This window comes from Somniosus microcephalus, chromosome 14 (genome assembly GCF_052327205.1).
Source record: "Somniosus microcephalus isolate GS21.2 chromosome 14, FLI_Smic_1.0, whole genome shotgun sequence".
NCBI classification, from domain to species: domain Eukaryota; kingdom Metazoa; phylum Chordata; class Chondrichthyes; order Squaliformes; family Somniosidae; genus Somniosus; species Somniosus microcephalus.
The window spans coordinates 88,304,737-88,329,498 of NC_141000.1; the positions used below are offsets into that span (position 1 = coordinate 88,304,737).

At 45.7% G+C, this 24,762-nt stretch overlaps 1 protein-coding gene and 1 long non-coding RNA gene across 2 annotated transcripts in view; one reads left to right on the plus strand and one right to left on the minus strand.

The window, feature by feature from the left end:
* The window catches only part of LOC147107671 (suppressor of tumorigenicity 14 protein homolog), an 83,064-nt gene that overhangs the window by 21,074 nt on the left and 37,228 nt on the right, over nucleotides 1–24,762 (plus strand). The window contains exons 5-7 of the mRNA XM_086006897.1: nucleotides 4,489–4,664; nucleotides 5,979–6,014; nucleotides 18,888–19,113. Coding sequence (XP_085863023.1) covers nucleotides 4,489–4,664; nucleotides 5,979–6,014; nucleotides 18,888–19,113 — 438 coding nt within the window. The remainder of the gene's footprint in view (nucleotides 1–4,488; nucleotides 4,665–5,978; nucleotides 6,015–18,887; nucleotides 19,114–24,762) is intronic.
* On the minus strand, nucleotides 13,919–24,215 carry LOC147107672 (uncharacterized). The gene is made up of 2 exons (XR_015080848.1): nucleotides 24,090–24,215; nucleotides 13,919–16,501 (listed from the first exon to the last, which is right to left on the minus strand). It is a non-coding gene; the product is annotated as an uncharacterized LOC147107672 (long non-coding RNA).

Genomic DNA, 24,762 nt, shown 5'->3' on the forward strand with positions numbered 1-24,762 from the left:
TCAGCAAGCATGGGGCCAAGAGGCACAGTTGAGTAGATAGGAGTTGAGTGGCAGGGAATTGAAGGAATGGGGGTGGATTTCTTAAAAGAGATGGGCTTGAAGAGGGCAGGGGAGATGGGAGAAAAACTGCAGAATGACAGGTGATCAGAGGTAGGGTGGGTGGAGGATCAGGTGTGGAAGTTTGAGAGCAGGTTGGGAGAAGAGGAACAGGAAGCAGCAAAGAAAAAGAAATCCATCAGCTCTTCACATTTGGTACTGGAGGTGGGGGTAGAAGGGCTGTGACGTAATAAAACTCACTACATACTTGGTTTGAGTATAAAGCAAGGCTTTAATCACCTTGTTTCAGAACATGGAGGTCTAGTTGTACTTCACTAGTTCCTGTCTTACAAAATGTCCCTGAAAAGCTGGGCCCACGCCCGAGTATTTATACTCCTTGGATGGCGCCACCAGCTGCCCGTCCAGCGTTATTTCACGAGTAGTTTCTTGATGAATGATGAGATTTATAACAGGCTGTGCAAAGGGATTTGAGAAAAGAAGCTTTTTCCTTCAATCTGCAATCTCCTTCAGTCCTACGTCCCCTCCCGCCCTCTTCGATTGTCCAGCTCTTGTCCTTGCCCTCCAGGGTAATCCTTAGGGTAATAGGAGGATTTGGCTGAGAAGTGGGAGACACAGTAGTGCAGAGGGGAAGAGAAAAGGGACTGGCTGCCACTCATCCTGGCAGCACCTCTCCTCTGAGCTCCATCTGCAGCCATCCTTTGTTATCTTGCACTTTTCTCCCTCAGTTTCCTCTCCCAGATGCCCTCTGACTCCTCTTTCTGTAATGCAGTAAAATGTTACGTTTTGACTAAGTGTAAGTACAAGTTCACTGCTTTCCTGAACTCATTGCCCAAACTACACTTTCACTCACCTGCGATACCTCAGACAAAAAGTTAAAAGCCCACCAGACCTGACTCCTACTCTTTCCAATCCCTGATCTTGGTCTCTTGCTGCATACCAACCCTCCTGGGACACCTATCCCAGCCCCGATATTTTTCAGCTCAGTCTCTTGTTCTTTGTTTTCACTCCTACCACTCTCAGTCTCTGACCGTGGGCTCCTGCTGCCTGCTGCCTGCTGCCCGCTAACGGTGCTGCATAAACAGTTGTCCCAGCCTCCGCTGCTCCCCTACCTCAAAACCTTCGCAGCAACTTTCAGCTGCACATCCTTCAGAACTGTCTCTCTGCCCAATTTCGGGGCAGTCCTTTGGCTTGGGATTCTAGATTAATCTGTGCTACAGATCATACCCTGCCTGGAAAGGTAGCTCCCATATTGAATAATGGATGCTGACACCGTGTTTTTTCTGTTTTCATTTTAATTTACGTTCAAAACATATTGTAAATGAGTTGGCTTACTGTGAATTTTTCATAGGTCTCTTGAGAGGTGTAACTTCCCCTTGACGACAATCATCTTGTATATGTTGCTAGGTAAGATCTGATGACCTTGAAGCAGGAAACATCAGAAACCACATTCATTAAGTGAAATGAGCCTAGACTTTCTGCTGCTGGCCATCTGCTGTAGCAGTGTAAACTGGGCGGTAGCTAGCAGAAAATGTGTAAGAGCTACATCCTGTCAGAGCTCCGTCACTTTGTGCTGCAGGGTGTGGTGCAGATCAGCAGCGTACAAAGCACTCGCTTCCAACTGGTGGGGGCTTAAATTAAATATTCATTTAGGGGTAGGGATATCCCAAATGTCATTTCCTGGCGTTTAGTGGTGCAGGACCTTGTTTCTAAAGGACACCAATGTGAAGTGGGCATTTAGAATTGCTGGGGAATCAACTGTGGCAGCGATTGATTTGAAGGCCACAGGTCAAGTGAAACTATGCAGAATCAAGTTGATCATTACTTGACCACTTGTATTATTGTTCTGTGAAGAAAAGAAAGAGAACCTACGGAGTGATGCGAATTATGTCAGGCTGTGCACGAGATGCTTTTTGCTGACATACTGGGGTTGGCGCTGTGGAATAACACAAAGGACCGTCATCCTCGCGATTATCTCATGCATCACTACCTCTATTTGAGCAGTCATCACAGAGGAGGTGCAGGGAGGATGGGAAGCCCCTGCAGAGAGTTCAACATAAGGACCGGGCCAGTTAATTTGCTTAAACTTGCCACTTGCCATTTGGTTCTAAACTGTGCCAATGACAGAAAATGTATGCTAGACTATCTGCAGAGGACATTCATTGGAAAAACTGACTGTAATCTTTACATATTGGTCTAAAAATATATTGCTACAGTCAATAAAACAGCGAAGAGCAAAGTCTGCCTGCTGATCACTATCACCAATAGTCATTCTGTTTGTTCACCAACACTGTTGCCAGGGTTCCCCATACCTGGGTGGGAATTGTAAGCTTGTGACACATCCCATAATTGTCTACAGTTTCATGAAATACCCAATTTTAATATTTTTAAATGGTCAGCGTAAGTTGGCCAGGACTTGTCAATGGGAATTTGTTAGTGTCTACTGTAACGTTAGGCAGCCATGCCTTCCTCTGGCATACACAGCTTCTCCTCTGGGAATGGCCCTGGTCATCTTCTTATCCTAGTTTAACTAACCTAGATATACATCATCACACTCTATTGTAATAATGTTACATTACTCTCTGGGCTCAGAGACTTAAGCTATTAAAACAGCAGTGCGAAACTTCACTAGTTTTACTTCTGTTTAATTAAGCATTTTTTCTTTCTTAACCTTCCAATTTTTACTATTTACACTTGTTCTGCTCTTTGCAGAACTGTTTTAAGTTTGTTTTACAACTTCTAGAAACCATTAAATACATTTCTAATTTGCGTGTCAGCCATGTCTCAGTTGGTAACACTCTCACCTCTAAGTCAGAAGGTTGTGGGTCCAAGTTCCACTCCAGAGGGTTGTAGGTTCAAATTCCACTTCAGAGACTTGAGCACAGAAATCTAGGCTGACACTCCAATTCAGTACTGAGGGAGAGCTGCACTGTCAGAGGTGCCGTCTTTCAGATGAGACATTAAATTGAGGCCCTGTCTGCTCTTTCAGGTGGATGTAAAAGATCCCATGACACTATTTTGAAGAAGAGCAGGGGAGTTATCCCCGGTGTCCTGGCCAATATTTATCCCTCAATCAACATCGCTAAAAAAAACAGATTATCTGCTCACTATCACATTGCTGTTTGTGGGAGCTTGCTGTGCACAAATTGGCTGCCGTGTGTCCTGCATTACAACAGTGATTACACTTCAAAAGTACTTCATTGGCTGTAAAGTGCTTTGGGACATCCTGAGGTCATGAAAGGCGCTTTTATGAGTAGGCAAAGCATGACTGTATACACAATTTTTATTTTTACTAAATCACTCCCACTTAAGGATTTTAAGCATTTGTGGCCGATCCAAGATGAACAATTCTTTCACATGGATCCTTTCTAAGTTGTCATTCAACTGGACATGCATGTGTCGATAACTAGAACTGCCAGTGTAAATTAGTTTGATGATCGACAGGACTCCAATTAGGTGCCACACTTCTTTTTGCTAGAGTCCAGGCCACGGCCATGGCCTGGACAGTGGGGCTCTGATATCAATTGTCTTCCAAGACTTTCTTTCTTGTTAGTCTTGCAAGATCCAGAGCACATTAATTATTCCACTATTGTACAAGCTGGACATTTACAACAATCTGGACATTTACAACTTCTACAAAGACCTCAGCTGAAATAGTACATGCTATTATTGGAAGCTCCTACTAATAAAATAATGTACAAGTCCTTTGCCCTAGTTCCAGCTTTATAGAATTCTAATATTAGCCCTTTGTTTTACAGAATGTCTAGTGTGTTTTAGAATTGCCAGTTTTCCTACAATTCCCTTGCAGTAAGTTCCTGATCTCCCCCTTGCCATCACGAAGTGACCAGCCATTTCCTAAGCTGAATGATATTCATTATACACTAATTCTTAAATTCCCAATACTATGTGAATGTATTAGCCACTCATTTTGGCTGTAAGATTAACAAATCATTAGTATCTCATTCTTGCCAATTTTCTCCCCTTCCTTCCTCTCTTGAAGTCATTGACTCGTTGCTGGGGTCCAGTTCCTTTGATGCAACCCTCCCTACAGTATCTTTCCCAAGCAGCCACTATCTGTGTGTTTATTTAATAGTACGTATTAGCAGACTGTTTTCCATGGGGACAACCACAGTTGAGTCTGACCCAGTCCTCACCTGATGTTCACCCGTGCGCACCATCAATTAGGAGTTGTTGATGGCAATCAGAAGCAGGAGCTCTGGTTGATCTTCCCTTCCTAACCCAGGAGGACCCCTACTACCACCCTCCCTGAAATCAGATGACTCAGATCAGAGATTAAACCTGAGATCTTCCTGGTCCCTATGGTTCAGCTACTCACCCTGTAAGTCGACTGAGTCGGAGCTTGCAAAAGATTACTTTGATAGATGAAGGAGAATTAACTGCTTTTCTTTCTGATATTGATATTTTTATTTACAGCAATGGTAGTATTACTGCCTATTACTGGTTGCAATTTGCATTACCAAAAGAACATGACCTTTTGATTAAATATACACTAAGTGTAGAAGTGTTGATGAATGTGTTACGACAGCATCTCTATACTGACGGAAGGACAGAGAATATGGGAGTTGAACCATCTTCTGTCACACTACAGGGTAAGCACTTTTATTTATACTCTGTATAAATCAGGCCAAAGATAACAGAAGAAAACCTATATTGTTGATTACTTTAATACTAAACCAAGCTGATTAAAACACTGGTAAACCACATTGTAAGATAGCGGTTTAGGGAGTGGTCCATTTACCTGTGGGATGTAGGATTGAAAGTGGCCCAAAAAAATGCTGCTAAAGTATAGTAACTTGGTATGTCCCCTTAAGGTGTAATACTGTGCCTTGCTCAGGTGAATTTGTGGTCATAATTTTGGATGCTGTGATGTGGAGACTAAGGTCTTTCTGGATAAATGAGATAAGATAGGCCACATAATCTTCATCTCTATCTTTCTTGTGAATCAGATCTCGCTTGCATATAAAGCGTAAGTTAATTAACATAGAAACATAGAAGATAGGAGCAGGAGTAGGCCATTTGGCCCCTTGAGCCTGGTCTGCCATTTAATGAGATCATGGCTGATCATCCAAATTCTGTACCTTGTTGCTGCTTTCTCCCCATATCCCTTGATCCCTTTAGCCTTAAGAAATATATCTAACTCCTTCTTGAATATATTTAATGAATTGGCCTCAACTGCCTTCTGTGGTGGAGAATTCCACAGGTTCACCATTCTCTGGGTGAAGAAATTCCTCCTCATCTCAGTCCTAAATGGCTTACCCCTTATCCTTAGACTGTGGCCCTTGGTTCTGGACTTCCCTGCCATTGGGAACATCCTTCCTGCATCTAGTCTGTCTAGTCCTGTTAGAATTTTATAAGTTTCAATGAGATCCCCTCTCATTCTTCTAAACTCTAGCGAATATAAGCCTAATCGACCCAATCTCTCCTCATACGTCATTCCTGCCATCCCAGGTATCAGTCTGGTGAATCTTTGCTGCACTCTCCCCATGGCAAGAACATCCTTCCTCAGATAAGGTGACCAAAACTGCACACAATACTCAATACTTAAAGAATAGACATTATTCTAAACCTAGTATAGCTTGTATTTGCTATCCTATACTGATAAAAATAAGAACAGCTAAAAATCAAACCAAAACGAAACACCTAGAAAGCATTATTTATAACCATAAAATATGAACCAATGTTGACAATAAATCTGCCATAATCATGGTAAAATATTTAATATTGCTTTTATAATTTACACACATTTGTATTTTGTTATTGATCCTTCCAGTCACCCATATATTACTTTTCTTGGTGTCTTTATAGAGGTGGAACAAGGGGTCATATGGCTAATATAGTGATGCTTCAAAGTGACAGTGAATATCTTTTAAGTATTGACTGAGTTTATTTTGGGTCTTTTACAGTTGCTAATGAAAGATATGTTCGAAGCTTGAAAACCGGTAAGTAGCTCAATTGTAATAGGGTTGGCAAAGCAGTGTTCAGAGCAGCAATCATCGGGATTTAAATTTGGATGGAACATAAGATGTTAGTTTAGAATAATACTTGCATTTATATCACACTTTTCATCTTAAAATGTCTTGAAGTACTTCGCATATTGAATTTTTGTTTTTGAAGTGCAGTGATTGTTATGTAGAGATTTTTCTTAACTCAGTTAAGATAATTGGCAAAAAAGCCAGGGGGAGATGAGGAGAATTTTTTTTACGCAGTGAGTTATGATGATCTGGAATGCATTGCCTAAAAGGGTGGTGGAAGCTGGTTCCATTAAAACTTTCAAAAGGGAATTAGATATGTACAGCTCCAAGGGGAAAGAACAGGGGTGTGAGACTAATTGGATAGCTGTTCAAAGAACTGGCACAGACACGATGGGCCAATGGCCTCCTTCTGTGCTGTATGATTCTATGGGGGGAATTTCAACCTGGAGGAGCTTGTGGGTTTGGGTGCAGGTGGAGGGTTAAAACCAGCAAAAACGCAAGCACGTTGGGAAGCCGGCTCCAACCCGCCGACTTCCACGTTTAACTGGAGCTGCTTGCGCTAAACCTCCTCGGGAGAGGTAGGGTTGCCTATTAGCATATATTAATTGCTCAGTTAGATGGGTATCTCTCTTCGGCTCCTCACAGCTTTCAGCACATCAAGGGAGGTGTCACTGAAGCGAGGCGTAGCCTTTGCCTGTCTTGAATCCATTCTTAATCTTCCTCTTCTGTTGTTTCAAAGTCCAGCTCCTCCCAAATCCATCTTCGGATTGGCCCTTTAAATACTGGAGCTGAGATCACATCATGCAGGCCCTCATCATGCCCGCTGCCGCACATTGGATGGCAAACCCAGAAGTAAAGTGATAATGAGCTGGCTGTGTTAAAAAGCCACTGACAGATGCGCTGAACTTTCTTCCGGGTTTCCCACGCGATATAGGATCTCCCCCCTCCCCCCCATCCCCCCATGGCTCCCAACGTGACTCCGAGTTAATATTGGGGCCTATAATTCAATTAAAGTTTTTTACGGGGCTAAAAATAAACTTACCTTTTTTAAAAGTATTTTTAAATTATAAATGAGTGAAAAAACAAATCTTTTTTTACTTTTTTAAACTCTTATGCTGGTAAAAGCAGGCCTTACGTCTGCTTTTACCAGGTGTAAGATTTTTAACGGTTTTCAGTGGGCAGAGGTTCTGCAGAAAACGGAACTCTCCACCCGCAGAGGCCCTTCTCCAGGGCAGGCGTCCGATCTGTCAAGAGGATTCTTGACAGATCGGTGATGTGCCTCAATAATTCCGAGACTCGAAGTTAGCAGAACAAAAACAAGGCTTTTATTAACTTAGAACGTAACACGTAAGAGAGAGAGATGTCTTCCTTCTGGAGACTGAGGCCAGACTGAACTAGCTTACAAACGGGGCCAGGTATGGGCGGAGCCCTACACACAGCACATTCCAGCACATTCCAGTATACAATACAGCACATTCCAGTACACAATACAATGAGGTCTGGGGGAAGGGAAATGACACTGAAACCGATCTCAGTCACAGGCAGTGGTGAATGGAATATTTCATCACATTCACCCCTTCTGTAGATTTAGTCTGTTCGGGGGTTTGATAGTCCTCTGCGACCGACGTGGCTGTTGCGGTGCCGCGGGTGTCGGCTGGGTGTCCCCGGTAGCCTCCTGGGTCTCTGCCGGGGGTGCCGCCAGGGTTGTTGAAGGGGTAGTTGGTGGGGGTGCCGTTGGTCGGTGTTCTTCCGGGGGTGATGAAAGAGTAGTGGGTGGGTAAGAGTTGCTGTGATCGTCGTTGCCGCTATTGCCGTGATTGTTGTCGATGCTGGCTGGGGCGACGTCTTTTATGGACACGGTGTCCTCCCTTCCGTCGGCGTGCCGGACATATGCGTATTGGGGGTTGGCGTGGAGTAGGTGTACTGGCTCCATGAGAGGGTCCGTCTTGTGGCCCCTCACATGCCTTCGCACGAGTACCGGACCTGGGGTGGAGAGCCATGACGGCATGGATACGCCTGAGGTGGATTTCCGGGGAAAGACAAACATTCGTTCATGAGGCGTGGTATTAGTGGCCGTACACAATAGCGACCGTATCGAATGGAGCACATCCGAGAGGACTTCCTGCCAGCGGGAGATAGGGAGGCCCTTGGTCCTTAGAGCTAGAGTGACTGCTTTCCATACTGTCCCGTTCTCTCGCTCCACTTGGCCGTTACCCCGGGGGTTGTAGCTGGTGGTACGGCTCGTGGCGATCCCCCTGGACAGCATGTACTGGCGTAGCTCTTCACTCATGAAGGACACCCCCCTATCCGTATGGATGTAGCTCGGCATACCGAACAGGCAGAACAGGCTGTTGAGGCATTTAATGACCGTGGCGCTGGTCATGTCTGGGCAGGGGAAGGCGAATGGGAACCGGGAGTATTCGTCCACAATGTTCAGGAAGTAAACATTGCGGTCGACGGACGGGAGGGGGCCCTTGAAATCTAAGCTGAGCCGCTCAAAGGGCCGTGTAGCTTTGATTAAGTGGGCTCTATCTGGGCGGTAGAACCGAGGCTTGCACTCAGCGCAAGTGCGGCAGTTCCTGGTCAGGGACCGAACTTCCTCAATCGAGTAGGGTAAGTTACGGGACTTTATGAAGTGGAACAGCCGCGTGACCCCTGGGTGGCAGAGGTCGTTGTGGAGGGTCTGTAGCCGATCCCCGGTGGCGCTGGCACACATCCCTCGTGAGAGGGCGTCAGGGGATTCATTAAGGGCCCCTGGCCGGTAAATGATGTCGTACTCGAAGGTGGAGAGCTCGATCCACCACCTAACAATCTTATCATTTTTAATCTTCCCCCTCTGTTTATTATTGAACATAAACGCTACCGACCGCTGGTCGGTAAGTAGGGTGAAGCGTTTGCCGGCTAGGCAGTGGCGCCAGTGGCGCACTGCCTCCACGATGGCTTGGGCCTCCTTTTCCACGGAGGAGTGTCTGATCTTGGGCCCTTGGAGGGTCCTCGAGAAGAAAGCTACGGGCCGCCCCGCCTGGTTGAGGGTGGCCGCCAAGGCGAAGTCAGACGCATCACTTTCCACTTGAAATGGAGTGTTCTCGTCCATTGCCTGTAGCGTGGCCCGCTCAATATCCTGCTTAATGCTTTTGAAGGCGGCGTGGGCCTCAGCAGAGAGCGGGAAAGAGGATGCTTTCAAGAGGGGGCGGGCTTTGTCGGAGTAGTTGGGGACCCATTGGGAATAATAAGAAAATAACCCCAGGCACCTTTTCAGGGCTTTGGGAGTGTTGGGTAGGGGCAGCTCCCGTAGGGGGCGCAATCGGTCGGGGTCTGGTCCGATTTCCCCATTCTCCACCACGCTGTCTAGTATGCAGAGGCGCGTGGTGTTGTAAACGCACTTGTCCTCGTTGTAGGTGAGGTTGAGTTTTTGTGCGGTTTTCAGGAACCTCTCGAGGTTTGAGTCGTGATCCTGCTGGTTGTGACCGCAGATGGTGACGTTGTCGAGGTAGGGGAAGGTTGCCTGCAAGTGGTGGTCATCGACCATGCGGTCCATCTCCCTCTGGAAGACCGAGACCCCATTCGTCACCCCAAAGGGGACTCTGAGGAATTGGTAGAGGCGTCCGTTCGCCTCGAAGGCGGTGTACGGGCGGTCCTCTGGTCTGATAGGGAGCTGGTGGTACGCTGACTTGAGGTCGATGGTGGAGAACACCCGGTATTGGGCGATTTGGTTCACCATTTCTGATATGCGGGGTAGCGGGTAGGTGTCTAGTAGGGTGTACCTGTTGATCGTTTGACTATAGTCGATCACCATCCGTTTCTTCTCACTACCCCTTACCACTACCACTTGGGCGCGCCACGGGCTGTTGCTGCGTTCAATAATGCGCTCTTTCAGGAGCCTGTCTACCTCGGTCGCGATAAACCGCCTGTCCTCCCAGCTGTACCTCCTGCTTTTGGTCGCTATTGGCCGGCAGTTAGGGGTAAGGTTCGCGAATAGCGAAGGTGGCTTTACCTTCAGGGTAGCCAGACCGCACACTGTGAGGGGCGGCTGGGACCCACCGTACTTGAGCGTGATGCTTTGGTGGTTGCACTGGAAATCCAGGCCCAAGATCACGCTCGCACATAGGTTCTTCATGATTAATACTTTAAAATTATCATATACAGTTCCGTTAACGCACAATTGTACTGTGCAGTAACCCAGAATGGTCGATGTCTGGGTTTTGTCAGCCATAGAGATGGTACCCTGAGTAGGGACCACCTTTAGGGAGAGTTGTTGTGCCAGTTCTGGGTGGATAAAGCTCTCCGTGCTTCCACTGTCAATTAAGCATTTAACCCGGCACCCGTTTACCTCGATGTCCACCATTGATCTGGATAGCGGGTGCGGCCTGGTCTGGTCCACTGTGACCGATGCCACTGTAGGGCCCTGATCGATACAAGGTGGCGTCCACGCTGTCTGCTCACAAGATGGCGGACCCCACGAGGTCGGGCAAGATGGCGCCCAAGATGGCTGCTCCCACGGCGCACACGCGGCGGTGGCGGGTTTTCCGGCGGTTGGTTTTCCGGCGGGGTTCCCTCTGCACACCTTCCCGAAGTGCCCCTTCTTACCGCACTTAAAGCAGGTGGTGCCTTTCGCCGGGCACAGGTTTCTGGTGTGCTTTGGCTGCCCGCAGAAGTAGCAGTTGGGTCCCTGACGCGTCGCGGCTGTCGTAGGGCTTCTGGGGGGAGAGCGGGGCCCAGCCGGTGTCGGGCTGTCGGGCGGGGAAGATGCCTTCCAAGATGGCGGCGCCCTCGGTGCACACGTGGCGGCGTGGACGGCGCGGGCTGAAGAGTAGGCGTCCGAGTTTCTCTGGGCCACATCCAGGGATCGCACGGTGTCCGCAGCCTGTTTCAGGTCCAACCCCGTTTTTTCCAGCAGTCTTTGCCGGATGTAAGTGGAGCTGAGGCCTGTGATAAAGGCATCGCGGACAAGCTCGTCGGTGTACACTGCGGCTTTTACATCTCGGCACTTGCAGTCTTTGCCAAGCATTTTCAGGGTGCCTAGGAACTCCTCCACCGATTCCCCAGGTCGCTGTGCGCGGGTAGCGAGCAGGTGCCTAGCATACACCTCATTCGTAGGCTGCTGGTAATGCGCCTTTAAGATGTCGCAGGCGGCCAGGTACGTCTCGGCGTCTTGGATGAGGGGGTAAACCCGGTGGCTTATCCAATTCCGCAGAATTCCGAGTCTCATCCTCGCAGCGTCCGTAGCGTCTTTGACGGCTGTGGAATTGTCCAGGAAGAATTCCATACACTCAAACCAGTGTCCGAAGCGTGCTGATGCATCCGGAGCACGTTGATCCAAATCCAAACGTTCGGGTTTCAGGAGTTGATCCATAGTGTTGAAAAATAAGTTAATAAAATTGATGTGCCTCAATAATTCCGAGACTCGAAGTTAGCAGAACAAAAACAAGGCTTTTATTAACTTAGAACGTAACACGTAAGAGAGAGAGATGTCTTCCTTCTGGAGACTGAGGCCAGACTGAACTAGCTTACAAACGGGGCCAGGTATGGGCAGAGCCCTACACACAGCACATTTCAGCACATTCCAGTATACAATACAGCACATTCCAGTACACAATACAATGAGGTCTGGGGGAAGGGAAATGACACTGAAACCGATCTCAGTCACAGGCAGTGGTGAATGGAATATTTCATCACAATCGGAAGTGCCGGTTTTCAGTGCATGTGCTTCGCATGCCTGAAACCGGAACTTGCGAGGTCCCTACAGATGTGTACACAGCTCGTACACACCCGTAGGGATCGGATAATACGGGCCAATATCTCCTTATGTGGCTCGGTGTTAAATTTTGTCTGATAAAGCTCCTGTGAAGTGCCTTGGGACGTTTTACTATGTTAAAGGCTCTATATGAATGCAGATTGTTATTGTTGACCCTGTCACTACCTGGAGCAAGGCTGAGGGTGATATCAGGGACCAATTTGAGATGTGGAGTGGTTGGCTGTGGGAGCAGACTTTGAGGAGCTCCTGTAAAAATGCCTGGAGTCAGTGATAGGGGTGGCAGAATGGAGACTGGGCCCTAGGTTGAGGTATGGCGCTCTAGGGTGGGGTGGAGTGGCGGCCAGATCCGAGTCAATGGTGGGAAGGCTGTGTGCAGAGACAGGATAAGAAAGGGCAGAGAAAATTTGCCTGCACAGTCAAGTGAGTGAATCGGAATAATCTGTGTGCATGAGTCATGATTGTTTCCTGCTAATCACATGATGGTTCTACCACGTGGTTACCATAGCCCACTCAGAAGATGCAGGCATAAGACAAATGTACAGACAAAATATTTTATGAGCATGTGTAGATTTTGCGCTCATTAATTTGAAGTATCTTGTTGTGAATGAAACATTTTCCTGCTGCACAATTCGGTCATTTTACAGACAGTTTAATGCCTTGAAGAAGTTCATTGCTCAGCATCTTAAATTAACTTACTGCTTTGAAATGCTATTCAAAACATTCAAAACTACAAACAGAAGGTGGTGAATTCCTTTGTTATTCAACATCCCCAAAAAATCTGATATTCCGCAAGGTCTGCATCACAATACTCAGTAAGGGTCGGTGTTATGTTGTTTCACCATCCAGTGGCAGTGGCAGAAAAGAAGCTGTGACAGAATTTTAAATTCCATCTATAATTTAAAAAACTGCTGGGTGGCAGACGATTGCAGGCAGTAATTCAACCCCACTAGCTTTGTTCTCACAGCTTTTGATATCTTGGATTCTGTAAATTATTCTTAGTAAACGACTATTCTGTGCTCTTCATATGTCACTAACATTGCTATGTCTTTTCTTCACTGTGTTCTGAGGGACCCACCTACTCATAAAGTGAAGTAGATAATGATACCGATTAATTGTTTTTCTCCAGAGCAAATAGATATCAATTTCCAACCTTTGTTTTCCAGCATAGCCTTTGTTGTTGAAGCTATCTGCTTAGTGAAAAATTGCAGATTGTTGTTTATATATTTATCAATTTGTGTGCTTTCAGGTAATTGTAAATTGTGTTGGAACCTAATCATTATGTTTGTACGGTGTGAGAAAATGTTTTTGAAGAATTTTCTTTGTCACAGACAGAAAGCCATGTTTAAGAACCATCAAACCACCTACTGAGAAATCCACACCGATAAGAGTTTCTGTTTGCCTGATGTGAAATGTGTACTCTTTTCCCACAGGGGCTTACCCCACATACCTAAGTCCACAGATCTTAGCTACAAATTGGCAAAACCCAAGGCATAGAGACTCCCAAGTGTGAACAGAGATGCTGCTGGAATTTAAGCAGCTAAATACACAGCCTACCAGCAAAATGCATGGTAAGAGTTGTGCTGTTTATTCAGCCAGCATCATACTATCCATTGGGGCATTGCCTTACAGGGTTATCTACAGCTAAGTGGTAAGAACATCCATACCACAATATGCCATGCATATACTGACCAAACCACTAAGGGAAGGTATGAGCAGAATTTATGTGAAGTTGTTTTCAGGAAGTTACAACTTGAGCAGAATACTGAAAATTAATTAGTAATTTGTAATAACATCTTTGTTGTTCAATAATGCCGAAGAGGAGATGCGTGGGTAAATTCAGCACTCCTGCATTGCCCAACATCGAGCCATGCTCGGAGGGAGCATGGGTTAGAGAATTAAGTCTGCTATGTTGTAGTCCTATCCCTGAGCTGCGTTCCCTTCAAGTGCAGCTCAATACTGGGAGCATTGGAACACTGAATTTACCTAGTATTCTTGTCTTGGAAAAGTGGTTATTGCATAACTTTTCATTTCTTTAGAAGCACACAGTGTCATATAAATTACATGTATGTGACATTTATATTGAATAAGAAGTATGGCTTTTATCCTTACTCAGTAAAAGAGGCATTTAAACTTTTTATTTTAGTACTTTTGATTACATAACTACCACATGAAATGGAAAAACCCAGCAAAACTACAAATAAAGGAATAAAAAGTCAGGGCCACACAGTATACAGCAGAATGACAATTTTGCAATAATAAACTTAACTTAAAAAAACTTAAATACAAGCTGGTAACAGTCAAGCTTAAGGCAATCAACAGGTACATTAAAAGATCATTTAGACTAAGTTTAAAAAGTATTACGGTGAGAGTTTCAACAAGGATTAGGCCAAGGATTTCTATAAGAAACCTCCTCGGGCCTATATTGGCAGGGGTGGCTGGGACAGTATCACATGTCATGGAATTTACCCTAGGAAGGACCTTAGGTGTGATGTTAAATGCTCCATAATGGGGAATGAATATTTGTGATAGACAAGTGGATTTCAAGCCTAAAAATTAGGAAAAAATGGGAAAAAAATAATAATATGGAGACGGGGAGAAGGAATAAATACAAGCAGGTCAGTGCTTGAGGCAGACAGTGAGATGGGGGTTGGGGGGAGGGAAAGAAAAATGGTCAGAACATTAAGCGTCAGCAAGACATTGAAAACTGTGTTACTAGCGCAGCTCACTACTTCCTTTTTCACAATAATCCAAAAAGGGACACCATAACCTGAATTTTCCACGCTGGCCATCCGTCGTTCTAGAATAAATCAGCACTAGTTAGTGAATAGAAGGTTGGGAGTTCCGTCCTGCTGGAACACTGCCCACTTGGTGCCGTGGCATAGTTTATGGAGATAATGAGCAGTGGTAGTGGAAGAAAACAAATGGATGCTTCATTTAATTTATGCATTGGTGGCACATCTATCCTGCATGCCATTCTCTGGCATTCAGGTGTGTAGGATATAAATTCTTAATGCCAATGTGAAGTGGGTGTCCAGTGTTGCTAGGGAATCAGCTGTGGCAGTAGTTGATGTAAAGGATACAGATTAAATGACTTGAATTTTTAATATTTGTCATTTTTTTGACTGGTTTTGGCATTTTTTTCTGTTGGCATGCAGCTTCTTTGTGCCAATTGTTCAATATTTTCCCCCAGCATCATTATTGGCTCCAACGGGTTTCCTAATGGGACTCCTCCTACCCAAGATTTTGGAAGGGTACCTACAGAGAGATGCCAGGCAGATCAGGGCGCATAAGAGATGCTCTGTGCCCACCTGCCGATACCCTCTCATCCGCATCTGGAGACAGAGGTACCCAGACCTCATTTGGGCAGACATTTAGTGCATGCAGAGGCTCCTGTTCCCAAAGGAAGCTAAGCAGCTGACACTACATATGTAAATGACTCAGCGTAATACTGGATGCTTCCTTGGAAGCACACCAATCACAGTATGTCATGCTTAGTGGCACTGCATGAAAAAAGTATGTCTGGGTGATCAACAGGCAATGTACCCAGATTGGTCACAGCTGCCAAGATGCTACATATCTGCAGGCCCTGGTACACCTACCTGTTAATAACTATGGGGAACTGTTTACACAGGGTCCAGGTCAGCAGGGAGCCAGATGTAAAGCTATGCCATCTGCTGCAATGACACTAGAAGCTACCATGCAACATAGAGCTGTCCTGTTCAGTGCCAGTAATGGTCAGCTGTGGCCTGAATCTCTGCTCCATCTCAAGAAATACTGCTGTGCTAATGGGCATGGTGCTGTGGATTGACATCAGAGGCCATGTTCCTCAAAAGCACCTCGTGCAGCACAACATGCACTTCAGTAGCCAAAGAATGGGTACTGGGCTACTGCATCATTAACCTGCAGACTCATGCCTGCACCTTGGGTTTCCTTTCCGTTCATTTTGCTTGTCACTTCTTAGTCACCTGTCCTTTCAGCTCTGGCATAGGCTGCTAATGGATTGAGATGCCTTCGGAGCCTTTTTAAAGGCTTTCAGAATTGTTGTTCCCTATTCTAAATTTCCCAATAGTTGTCCTCTTCCCTTTAAATTTCATTTCATGCAGTTGTTCTTTTTCATAATCCCCCTAAGATATGCTAATAGGCTGATCTTGCTAAATCGAGGGCAAACAGCACACTTCCATTTAAGTTTGTTTATAACTCACCACTTGTCATTCGAGTCTAAACTGTATCCATATTACAAAAGCTAGGTTCATATATGAGTACATTTAGCCTGGGGTAGTTGAGGTGATTAGATCATTCTCTCCAGTTGAGCCATTTTCCACAAATCACCTTTTCCTATCTGTGTGAGATGGCATCTTCCAGAAAACGGGAAGGCAACATACAATGCAAACAGAAGGTTGATTGAGTGTCCCATAAGTAGAATCCAATGGGATCTCCAAAGACACAAAGCAGTGGGTTTGATTCAATAGAGATATATGTGATGGACTTTGTCTCTTTAGAAGATATGCAACTGTAAGCTTGTGTTTCCTTTTTTGTTTTTTTTAATGCTAGATGTTCTCTTTGGGTTCAGCAACACTGGCAACTCCCAGAAGTAGACCTCATATCTCCTACAGCAGACTGCAGTATATCCCGTGTAACCACATGGTCACTTTTATGTTGGAAGAGAGAATAATAATTCTCTTTCAGACCATCACTCAGGCTATAAAACAACAGATAAATTTATTTAACATTAAACAGGCAAATAAATAACACCCAGTGCAAATTGTATTTTACAAACTTTATTATTCTTCTCAAAATGTCAAAACAGCAAAGGAGCTTATTCTGTGCTAACCCTCAACATAAAATCAATCCTCGAAACATAAAATCACCCCAAACTCTCCTCTGTTCCACCAAAAATAGGTAGTCTTTGTGATGGAGAAGATTATGGGGTCAGAAGCTCAGAGCAGGGTTGAGTAGGATGCCGAGGTTGTGAACTGTCTGATTCAACCTGAGACAGTGGCCAGGGAGGGGAATGTAACCCATGTTCCTGATGTAATTAATTTTATACATGTTTTGTAAATTCTAACATTCTATCCAATGGAGAGTCATAATGCCCAATACACTACAGGAGAGCTGGAGACCAGAAATATATAAAAGATCACAATATAAAAGGACATTTTATGTTCTTCACATTCCAAGGTCTCAAATGTCTAAAGGGGCATGAATATTGACAGCCAGTGGTTCAGTTGCTAAAGCAAATAGCAGAGGTAAAAAGGTGCATACTTGCCTAGTGTCTCAGAACAGGTCAAATGAAGAAAAATCAATCCATTGAGACTCAGCACATCTAAGACAGTCAACTCCAGATTTGACTATTCCATTACACTCCTGGTTGGCTTCCTATTATCAACCATAGAATCATAGAAAGTTACAGCGCGGAAGGAGGCCATTTCGGCCCATCGTGTCCGCGCCGGCCAACAAAGAGCTATCCAGCCTAATCCCACTTCCCAGCTCTTGGTCCGTAGCCCTGCAGGTTAGAGCATCCCAAGTGCACATCCAAGTACTTTTTAAATGTGTTTAGGGTTCCTGCCTCTACCACCCTTTCAGGCAGTGAGTTCCAGACCCCCACCACCCTTTGGGTGAAGAAATTGCCCCTCAAATCCCCTCTAAACCTTCCACCAGTTACTTTAAATCTGTGCCCCCTGGTTTTTGACCCCCCTGCTAAGGGAAATAGGTCCTTTCTATCCACTTTATCTATACCCCTCAGAATTTTATACACCTCAATAAGGTCTCCCCTCAGCCTCCTCTGTTCCAAGGAAAACAGACTCAGCCTATCCAGTCTTTCCTCATAGCTAAGATTCTCTACTCCCGGCAACATCCTTGTAAATCTCCTCTGTACCCTCTCTAGTGCAATCACATCTTTCCTGTAATGTGGTGACCAGAACTGCACGCTGAGGTCTAACTAGTGTTTTATACAGTTGAAGCATAACCCCCCTGCTCTTGTATTCTATGCCATGGCTAATAAAGGCAAGCATTCCGTATGCCTTCTTAACCACTTTATCTACCTGGCCTGCTACCTTCAGGGATCTGTGGACATGCACTCCAAGGTCCCTTTGTTCCTCTACACTACTCAGTGTCCTACCATTTAATGTGTATTCCCTTTCCTTGTTAGCCCTCCCCAAATGCATTACCTCTCACTTCTCCGAATTGAATTCTATTTGCCACTGTTCTGCCCACCTGACCAATTTATTGATATCTTCCTGCAGTCTACAGCTTCCTTCTTCAGTATCAACCACACAGCCGATTTTAGTATCATCTGCAAACTTCTTAATCATACCCCCTACATTCAAGTCTAGATCATTGATATAGACTTGTAAACCCTCCATAAACTTTAACTTATCCAAAACTCTGCTTCCTGCTCCCTGTTTTCTTTCCTGCACCAAGTCACACTCGCCTATCATCCTTTCCTTGCTGACCTATATTGGCTCCTGGTCCTTCAATATGATATTGTGTTTAAATAATTTCGCAGCCTTGCTTCCCCCTATCTCTGTAACCTTCTCCAGCCATACAACTGCACCCCCCCCCAAGAATTCTCTGTTCCTCTGACTCTGGCCTCTTGTGCATCCCCTCTCCCTTTGCTCCACCATTGACAATCATGCCCCAAGATCTGGAATTACCTTCCTAAACCCCTCCACCTCTCGACCTCCCTCTCCTTTAAGACCCGCCTTAAAACCTATCTTTCTGAGCGAACTTTTGGTCATGCCTTTTAATATCTCCTTTAGCTCGCTGTCTATTTTCGTCTGATTATGCCTTTGTGAAGTGCTTTGGCACATTTTTCCATGTTAAAAGCACTATATAAAGGAAAGTTTTGTTGTTTTTGTTAGGCAACTTAGGCCGGGAATTTCCTTGAAGCTCTTCTTGCTCCACCACCGGAAATTTGCTGGAAATGCAGAGGAAATCCCGTTTATGTGCATGGGTGCAGTCCTGGGGAAATTTTGTTCCTTAGTTCTGGATGAAAAGTATCTAGCTAAGAAGATCCAGTTGGCTTACACACAAAAATAGGTGAAGTGAGTATTCTAATTCCTTTGGATTTGTTTGTGTTTTTTTAGGTCAATGTGTATTTCGGGTTCTGTTATTGAGCAAAGAACAGACGTTTGATTCACTGAGCTTAGTGAACTGCAGCAAAAACAGCAGTAACTATTGGCTGGTGCAGGGAGAGGGTGGTCGCTCCATCAAAGCTACAATTTCAACTAAAGATGAAGGATCTGTCCGCAGTGGTGTGGATGTGGCAACGTATAATACTTGGTTCTCAGACTCTAAACAAACTGTTAGTAAGTACGTGTCATTCAGAGAAACATTGCATTCGATGAATTTGAAAATAGTTGTGTATTCTTTGTTTTGCAGACTATAATATTCATCCCATATATCATGGTTGTCTATTTTAATATACAACTAAATGTTTAATGTACAATTAATTTAAAATCCCTCAGTTTTAAGAAAGCTTCCGTTAAAAAAAAACTCCCCCATTCTCACTAGATATTCCATTAAAGTCTATGACAATAGCTAGTCTACCCCAAGAATTTCAGCCAGAGTGTTAGGCCCAGTGGAAGACACGCCTGCCGCGATCAAGTATGGTTCTATTGTGGGCCTGCTGAAGGCTGTAAAGAACTCACAGAGCTAATGTAATCCATCTCAGAGGGGATTAATTACCTCCAATTGATAGCTCTTCTTTCCCTTCAAGGGAAATTTTTTAAAAATTTAAGTCACCTTCAACCCAATAAAGGCCTCTGTTATCCTCATCGGAGCAGCACCACACTGCTCTGATTGTCCACCTGCCCCGATTATTAAACTGATCCTATCCCCGCGATTTGGGACATGATAAATGTTTTGAGATGTGGTCGGTCAAAAATCCTGCCCCACCACACATCGGGTAATGGAACAGGGATGCTGGAATTTCGACTGGTATGGATTTACACCTCTACAGGAAAAAAAACTTTATTATAACAAAAAATTTATTGTACCATCTGTGCTGAGATTTCAGAGAATAATTTACGATGTACCCGTCACATGTGCAGGGAGTGCCATGCCGTAAATTCCTGACACCAAGTCATGTGGCTATTGTGTGCCCAGTTTTTCTGACGTGTGCTGTGCTGGGATAGTTGGAGACTCCCGTTCCTGGCAAGCGAGAGACTTGTTAAGCCTCAAAAATTACAATAGCCCAGATTTTGCTGGAGCGGGGCATCTCACTTACTGAGACTTTTTCCCTCGCCCTTCAGCTCAAAAATCTTTTGCCCTGCAAGATGGTGGAGATGCGAGCTGATACTGGCGCAGTGAGGGCAATGGGGCACCTGTGACCTTGGTGAATGACGAGACCAACTAACTATCTCATTAACCAATGAGGTTTAAGGATTGAGAAAGAAACAGAGGAATGACAGAGAAGGAAATAGGGTGAATTAGAATCAAATCAGGTACAGCAAAAGAAATAAAGTGAGGGAACCAAAGATTGGACTGAGAGAGAGAAAATAGACAGAAAGGAAAGTAAGAAAAAAAATTTCATTTAATATTTACAAAAATCTCTCACAATTTACTCCTTGTAGGAATGAGACTCAACAGTTTAAATTGTTCCCTTTCTGGGCTGAAGACGTTGAGTGGCATTGCAGTAACGTGAATATCCTCATTAAAAAGATACTTGCACTATTGAGTAGCAGCCCTAACTTTCTGTGGCAGGTTTAATTGGCAATTAATGCGCAAATACAGTAATTTCATGAAACTCACAGGGAGGTTGAGGGCGAGTTGCCAGTTTCGCGAGGCTAACAGAGGAACAGCTGGTGCAATTGTACATGTTTTTGGAGCTTTCTTATACTTGGCTAATGTTTGAATAGTCCACAGGGTGTGGTGCTGAAGTACTTGGCTGTTCATTTAAAAGCTTGTGCTGAAACAAGTTGCTTCACTGGAAATTGAGCATGACTGGGAGAATGAAGAGAGGCCACTCAGAGCAGGACAAGCTACTAGAAGAGGGAGAGGAGGAGGAGGAGGGAGGGGAGAAAGCCTCTCGGCAGGATTCCATATCAGCCCAGGGTCTTTAGGGAGCAATTCTCTTACCTCAACTTCAGTGAGGACCAATGCATGTGAGACGTCTTTGCTTCACAAAAGAGGTCATGACTAAAATCTGCCAACAGCTACAGCCACAGCTGCAACCTCAAAGCAGGGCAAGGAATGCATTGGATGTGGCAGTCATGGTTGAGTAGCTGCCAGTGTGTGCGAGTTGTGGGTGCGAGGCTTGCAACAGTGCTGAGTGTGTGAAGCGTATGAATTAAAGGGTTGAGTACAGATTGATGGAGATTGTTGGTAGGTGGGTGATGGGGGTGTAGTGAATTGAGCAGTGGATGAGGCTAGTGGTGCAGTTGATAGGATTTGCCATTTGAAGATGAACTCACCTTGACAACTTGTGTCAGATCGTTAAACTTCTTCCTGCACTGCGTCCATGTTCCTGGAGCAAGGCTCCTGGCATTGACCTCCATGCTACTTTCTTCCCACTGCCTCCTGAGCATATGTCTGGAAGGCCTCCTGCTCCCTTGTGGATACAGGATGTCTCTCCTTTCCACATCTTGCACCAAGACCTCCAGTGCATTGTCAGAAAACCTTGGTGCTCGCTCTCACATGTTCAGCCATTGCTTAAGGTATCACTGCCCAGATTCATTATTCAAAAAACTCCCACCACTTCTTGCAGCCACAATGCACCTCCCCTTTAAGAGGTGCAGGCTGCCTTTAAGTGGCGCTAGCCATTCACAATATCGGTCCCCTGCTGATGTGTGCGGCCAATGAACAGTGCGAGTAGTGATGGCTGCACGTAGCAATCATTTAAAACAGCAGGCAGCATGAATTTAACATGCTGCCTGCAACGCAATGAACGGGTGTGGGTTAATCACATACCATGATCCCCGTGCCCGTTTTCGGGGGTTAGCCAATTTAACCTCCATAGAGCACAAAAGCACAGAATCTATGCTAAACCTTTATAAAACACTGGCTAGGCCCCAGCTGGAGAATTTTGGCCAATTCTGGACACCACACTTGGAAAGAATACAGAGGAGATTTAATAGAATGGTATCAGGGATATAGGACTTCAATTATGTGGAGAGACTAGAGAAACTGGGATTGTTCTCATTAGAGCAGAGAAGGCTATGGGGAGATTTGAAAGAGGTGTTCAAAATCATGAAGGGTTTTGATAGAATAAATAAGGAGAAGCTGTTTCCAGTGGCAGAAGGTTCAGTAACCAGAGGACACAGATTTAAGATAATTAACTAAAGAACCATAAGCGAAATGAGGAGAAATTTTTATGCAATGAGTTGTTGTGATCTGGAATACACTGACTGAAAGGGTGGTGGAAGCAGATTTAATATTGGGCCAGAACTTCGGGTCCCCATGGGTGAGTACGCGCTGGGTACTTACGCGTAGGCCCAACGAAGGTGCCGGTTTCGTGCATGCACTGCGTATACGCGGGAAACCGGAACTTCCGTTCCCTTAAAGGAAGGGGTTCAGAGGTTGAACGCGTACGCTGGAGAGGCAGCGCGTGCGCCTGGAACTTCCGGTTTTTTTGCAGGTTTCTCCGGGTGGGTAAGTCTCCAGCAGTTACACTTTTAAAAAGCAGGCGCAAGGCCTGCTTTTAACAAGGTAAGTGGTGAATTAAGTAAAATTAAAACATTTTTTCCACAGCTTTATTATTTTTAAACACTTTAAAGAAAGGTAAGTTTATTTTTAGCCCTGTTAGAAACTGTAATTAATTTTTTCAAAAATGTAAATTATTGTTTAAAATAGTTATTTTATGTAATTTATAGTTATTTTTAAAATGTGATTTTTTAAATATTTATTTGAAGTTTTAGTAATGTTTTGGGGCTGAATTGTATTCATAGATTTGACAGCTCTTCCTCTCAAATCTATGAATACAGATTCCCTGCTACCATTGGCTCTCCGTGGCCCACGTGATCCCAGGGGACACTTCGAACTAACTGCACCCCTGGGATACGCAAGCACTGCGCGCCGGCAGTTGGAGGAAGCCCAGGATTGGAATCCCACGCGGGCCCACAGCTCAACGGCCGGCGCGCTAGGTAAGTGCAGGTCGGAGGCTTGCACCCGCGGGAAGCCCCCGACCTGAATTTCTGGGCCAATAACTTTGAAAAGGCAATTGGAGGGGAAAAACTTGCAATGGAATTAATTGGATAGCTCTTTCAAAGAGCCGGCACAGGCTCTACTCTGAGGAGAACAACCCCAGTTTTTGAAGTCCTGCAACCCTGGTACCATTCTAGTAAATCTCTTCGGCACCCTCTTTAAGGCCTAGACATCCTTCCTAAAGTGTGGTGCTCAGAATTGGACGCAATACTCCACCTGGGGCTGAACCAGTTACTGTATTTAGAAAGGTTTAACATAACTTCCTTGCTTTTGTACTCAATGAGGGTAATTTTAATGGCCCCAGGACAGGTGGGACAGGGGCGGGGGGAATGTTCTCTTTAAGCTGTGTGGCCGATCGGTGCTCTGCAGCTCCTTCATGCGCGGTATTTTGAATAGGCTGCGCAGCCCCTTCCGAGCACCCAAAAAAAATTAAAGGCAACATCGGGCGGGGGGTGTTAAAATTTCAAAAATCGGAAACTGGAAACCCGACTCCCCGACCCCCCCCCCCCACCGATCACCCCGACTCCCCCCGACCCCTCCCGACTCCCCCCCAACTCCTCCCTCCCCCGACTCCCTCGACTCCCCCCGACTCCCCCCGATCACTTCGAACCCCCGACCACCCGATTCCCCCCGATCACCCCAATCCCCCCGATCATCCCGATCCCCCCAACTCCCCCCGATCCCCCCAACTCCCCCGACCTCCCGATTCCCCCGACCCCCCCGACTCCCCCCAATCCCCCAATCACCCTGATCCCCCCGATCACTTCGACCCCTCCGACTCCCCCCAACCCCCCCAACTCCCCCTGATCACTTTGACCCCCCCGACTCCCCCCGAGCACTTCGACCCCCCCAACCCCCCCCGACTCCCCCCGATCACTTCGACCCTCTCCGACTCCCCCGACTCCCCCCGATCACTTCGACCCTCCCCGACCCCCCCCCGATCACTTCGACCCTCCCCGACCCCTCCGACTCCCCCGACTCCCCCCGATCACTTCGACCCCCCCCAACTCCCCCCGATCACTTCGACCACCCCGACTCCCCCCGACTCCCCCGACCACCCCGACCCCCCCCCTCCGATCAGCCACGCTCTACTCAGCCCCCAAGGATCTCTTCCCCCCCTCCCCCTTCACCACCACTTAACCTACCTATCGCTCGGCTGCGGCCTTTTCCGGAGTCTTCCTCGCTCGACAGGCTGGCTTTCAGGCGGGGAACCTCGGGGGGGGAAAAAATCACATATGGCGTGGAGATAAACCTCCATCGTGTTCAGTGAAACCTGCACTCCCAGTTCTCCGCCCATGGCTCCTCCCCCCGCCCAGTAAATATCGGGGTCATTGATTGGAAGAGTTCACCTTTATAAGTGTCAGTCACCTCAAACAGCCATGTTAGTGCCCATGATAACCTCAGGTTAATAATTCATCGGAATCCAGACATACTAGCTGGTACTTTCACTTCTAATTGTATGTTGACTATTTATCCTCATATTAGACATTAATTGTTCCAGAGATCAGTTGTAGCCTTTGATCTTCAAGCGATGTCTTGTGGCTTGCCACCATTGATTAAAATAGGGTGAATAATTAACGTGAACATAGAACAAAAATACTGGAGTCAAAACTAAATTTTTGTGTATTGTGATGTGTTTGCAAAAGGCTGCTAACAAGCAGTTATCTACTTGCCACCAGCAGGCATTCATTTTGAATCATTTTACTGAAAATAATCAATTAATGCTACAGGCTAGATATTAGACTGCTCTCTGTAGGAAATGCAAGTTGTTTTGGAGGCTGGAATTTTCATTCATCTGCCCCACTAAGTTTCTGATAA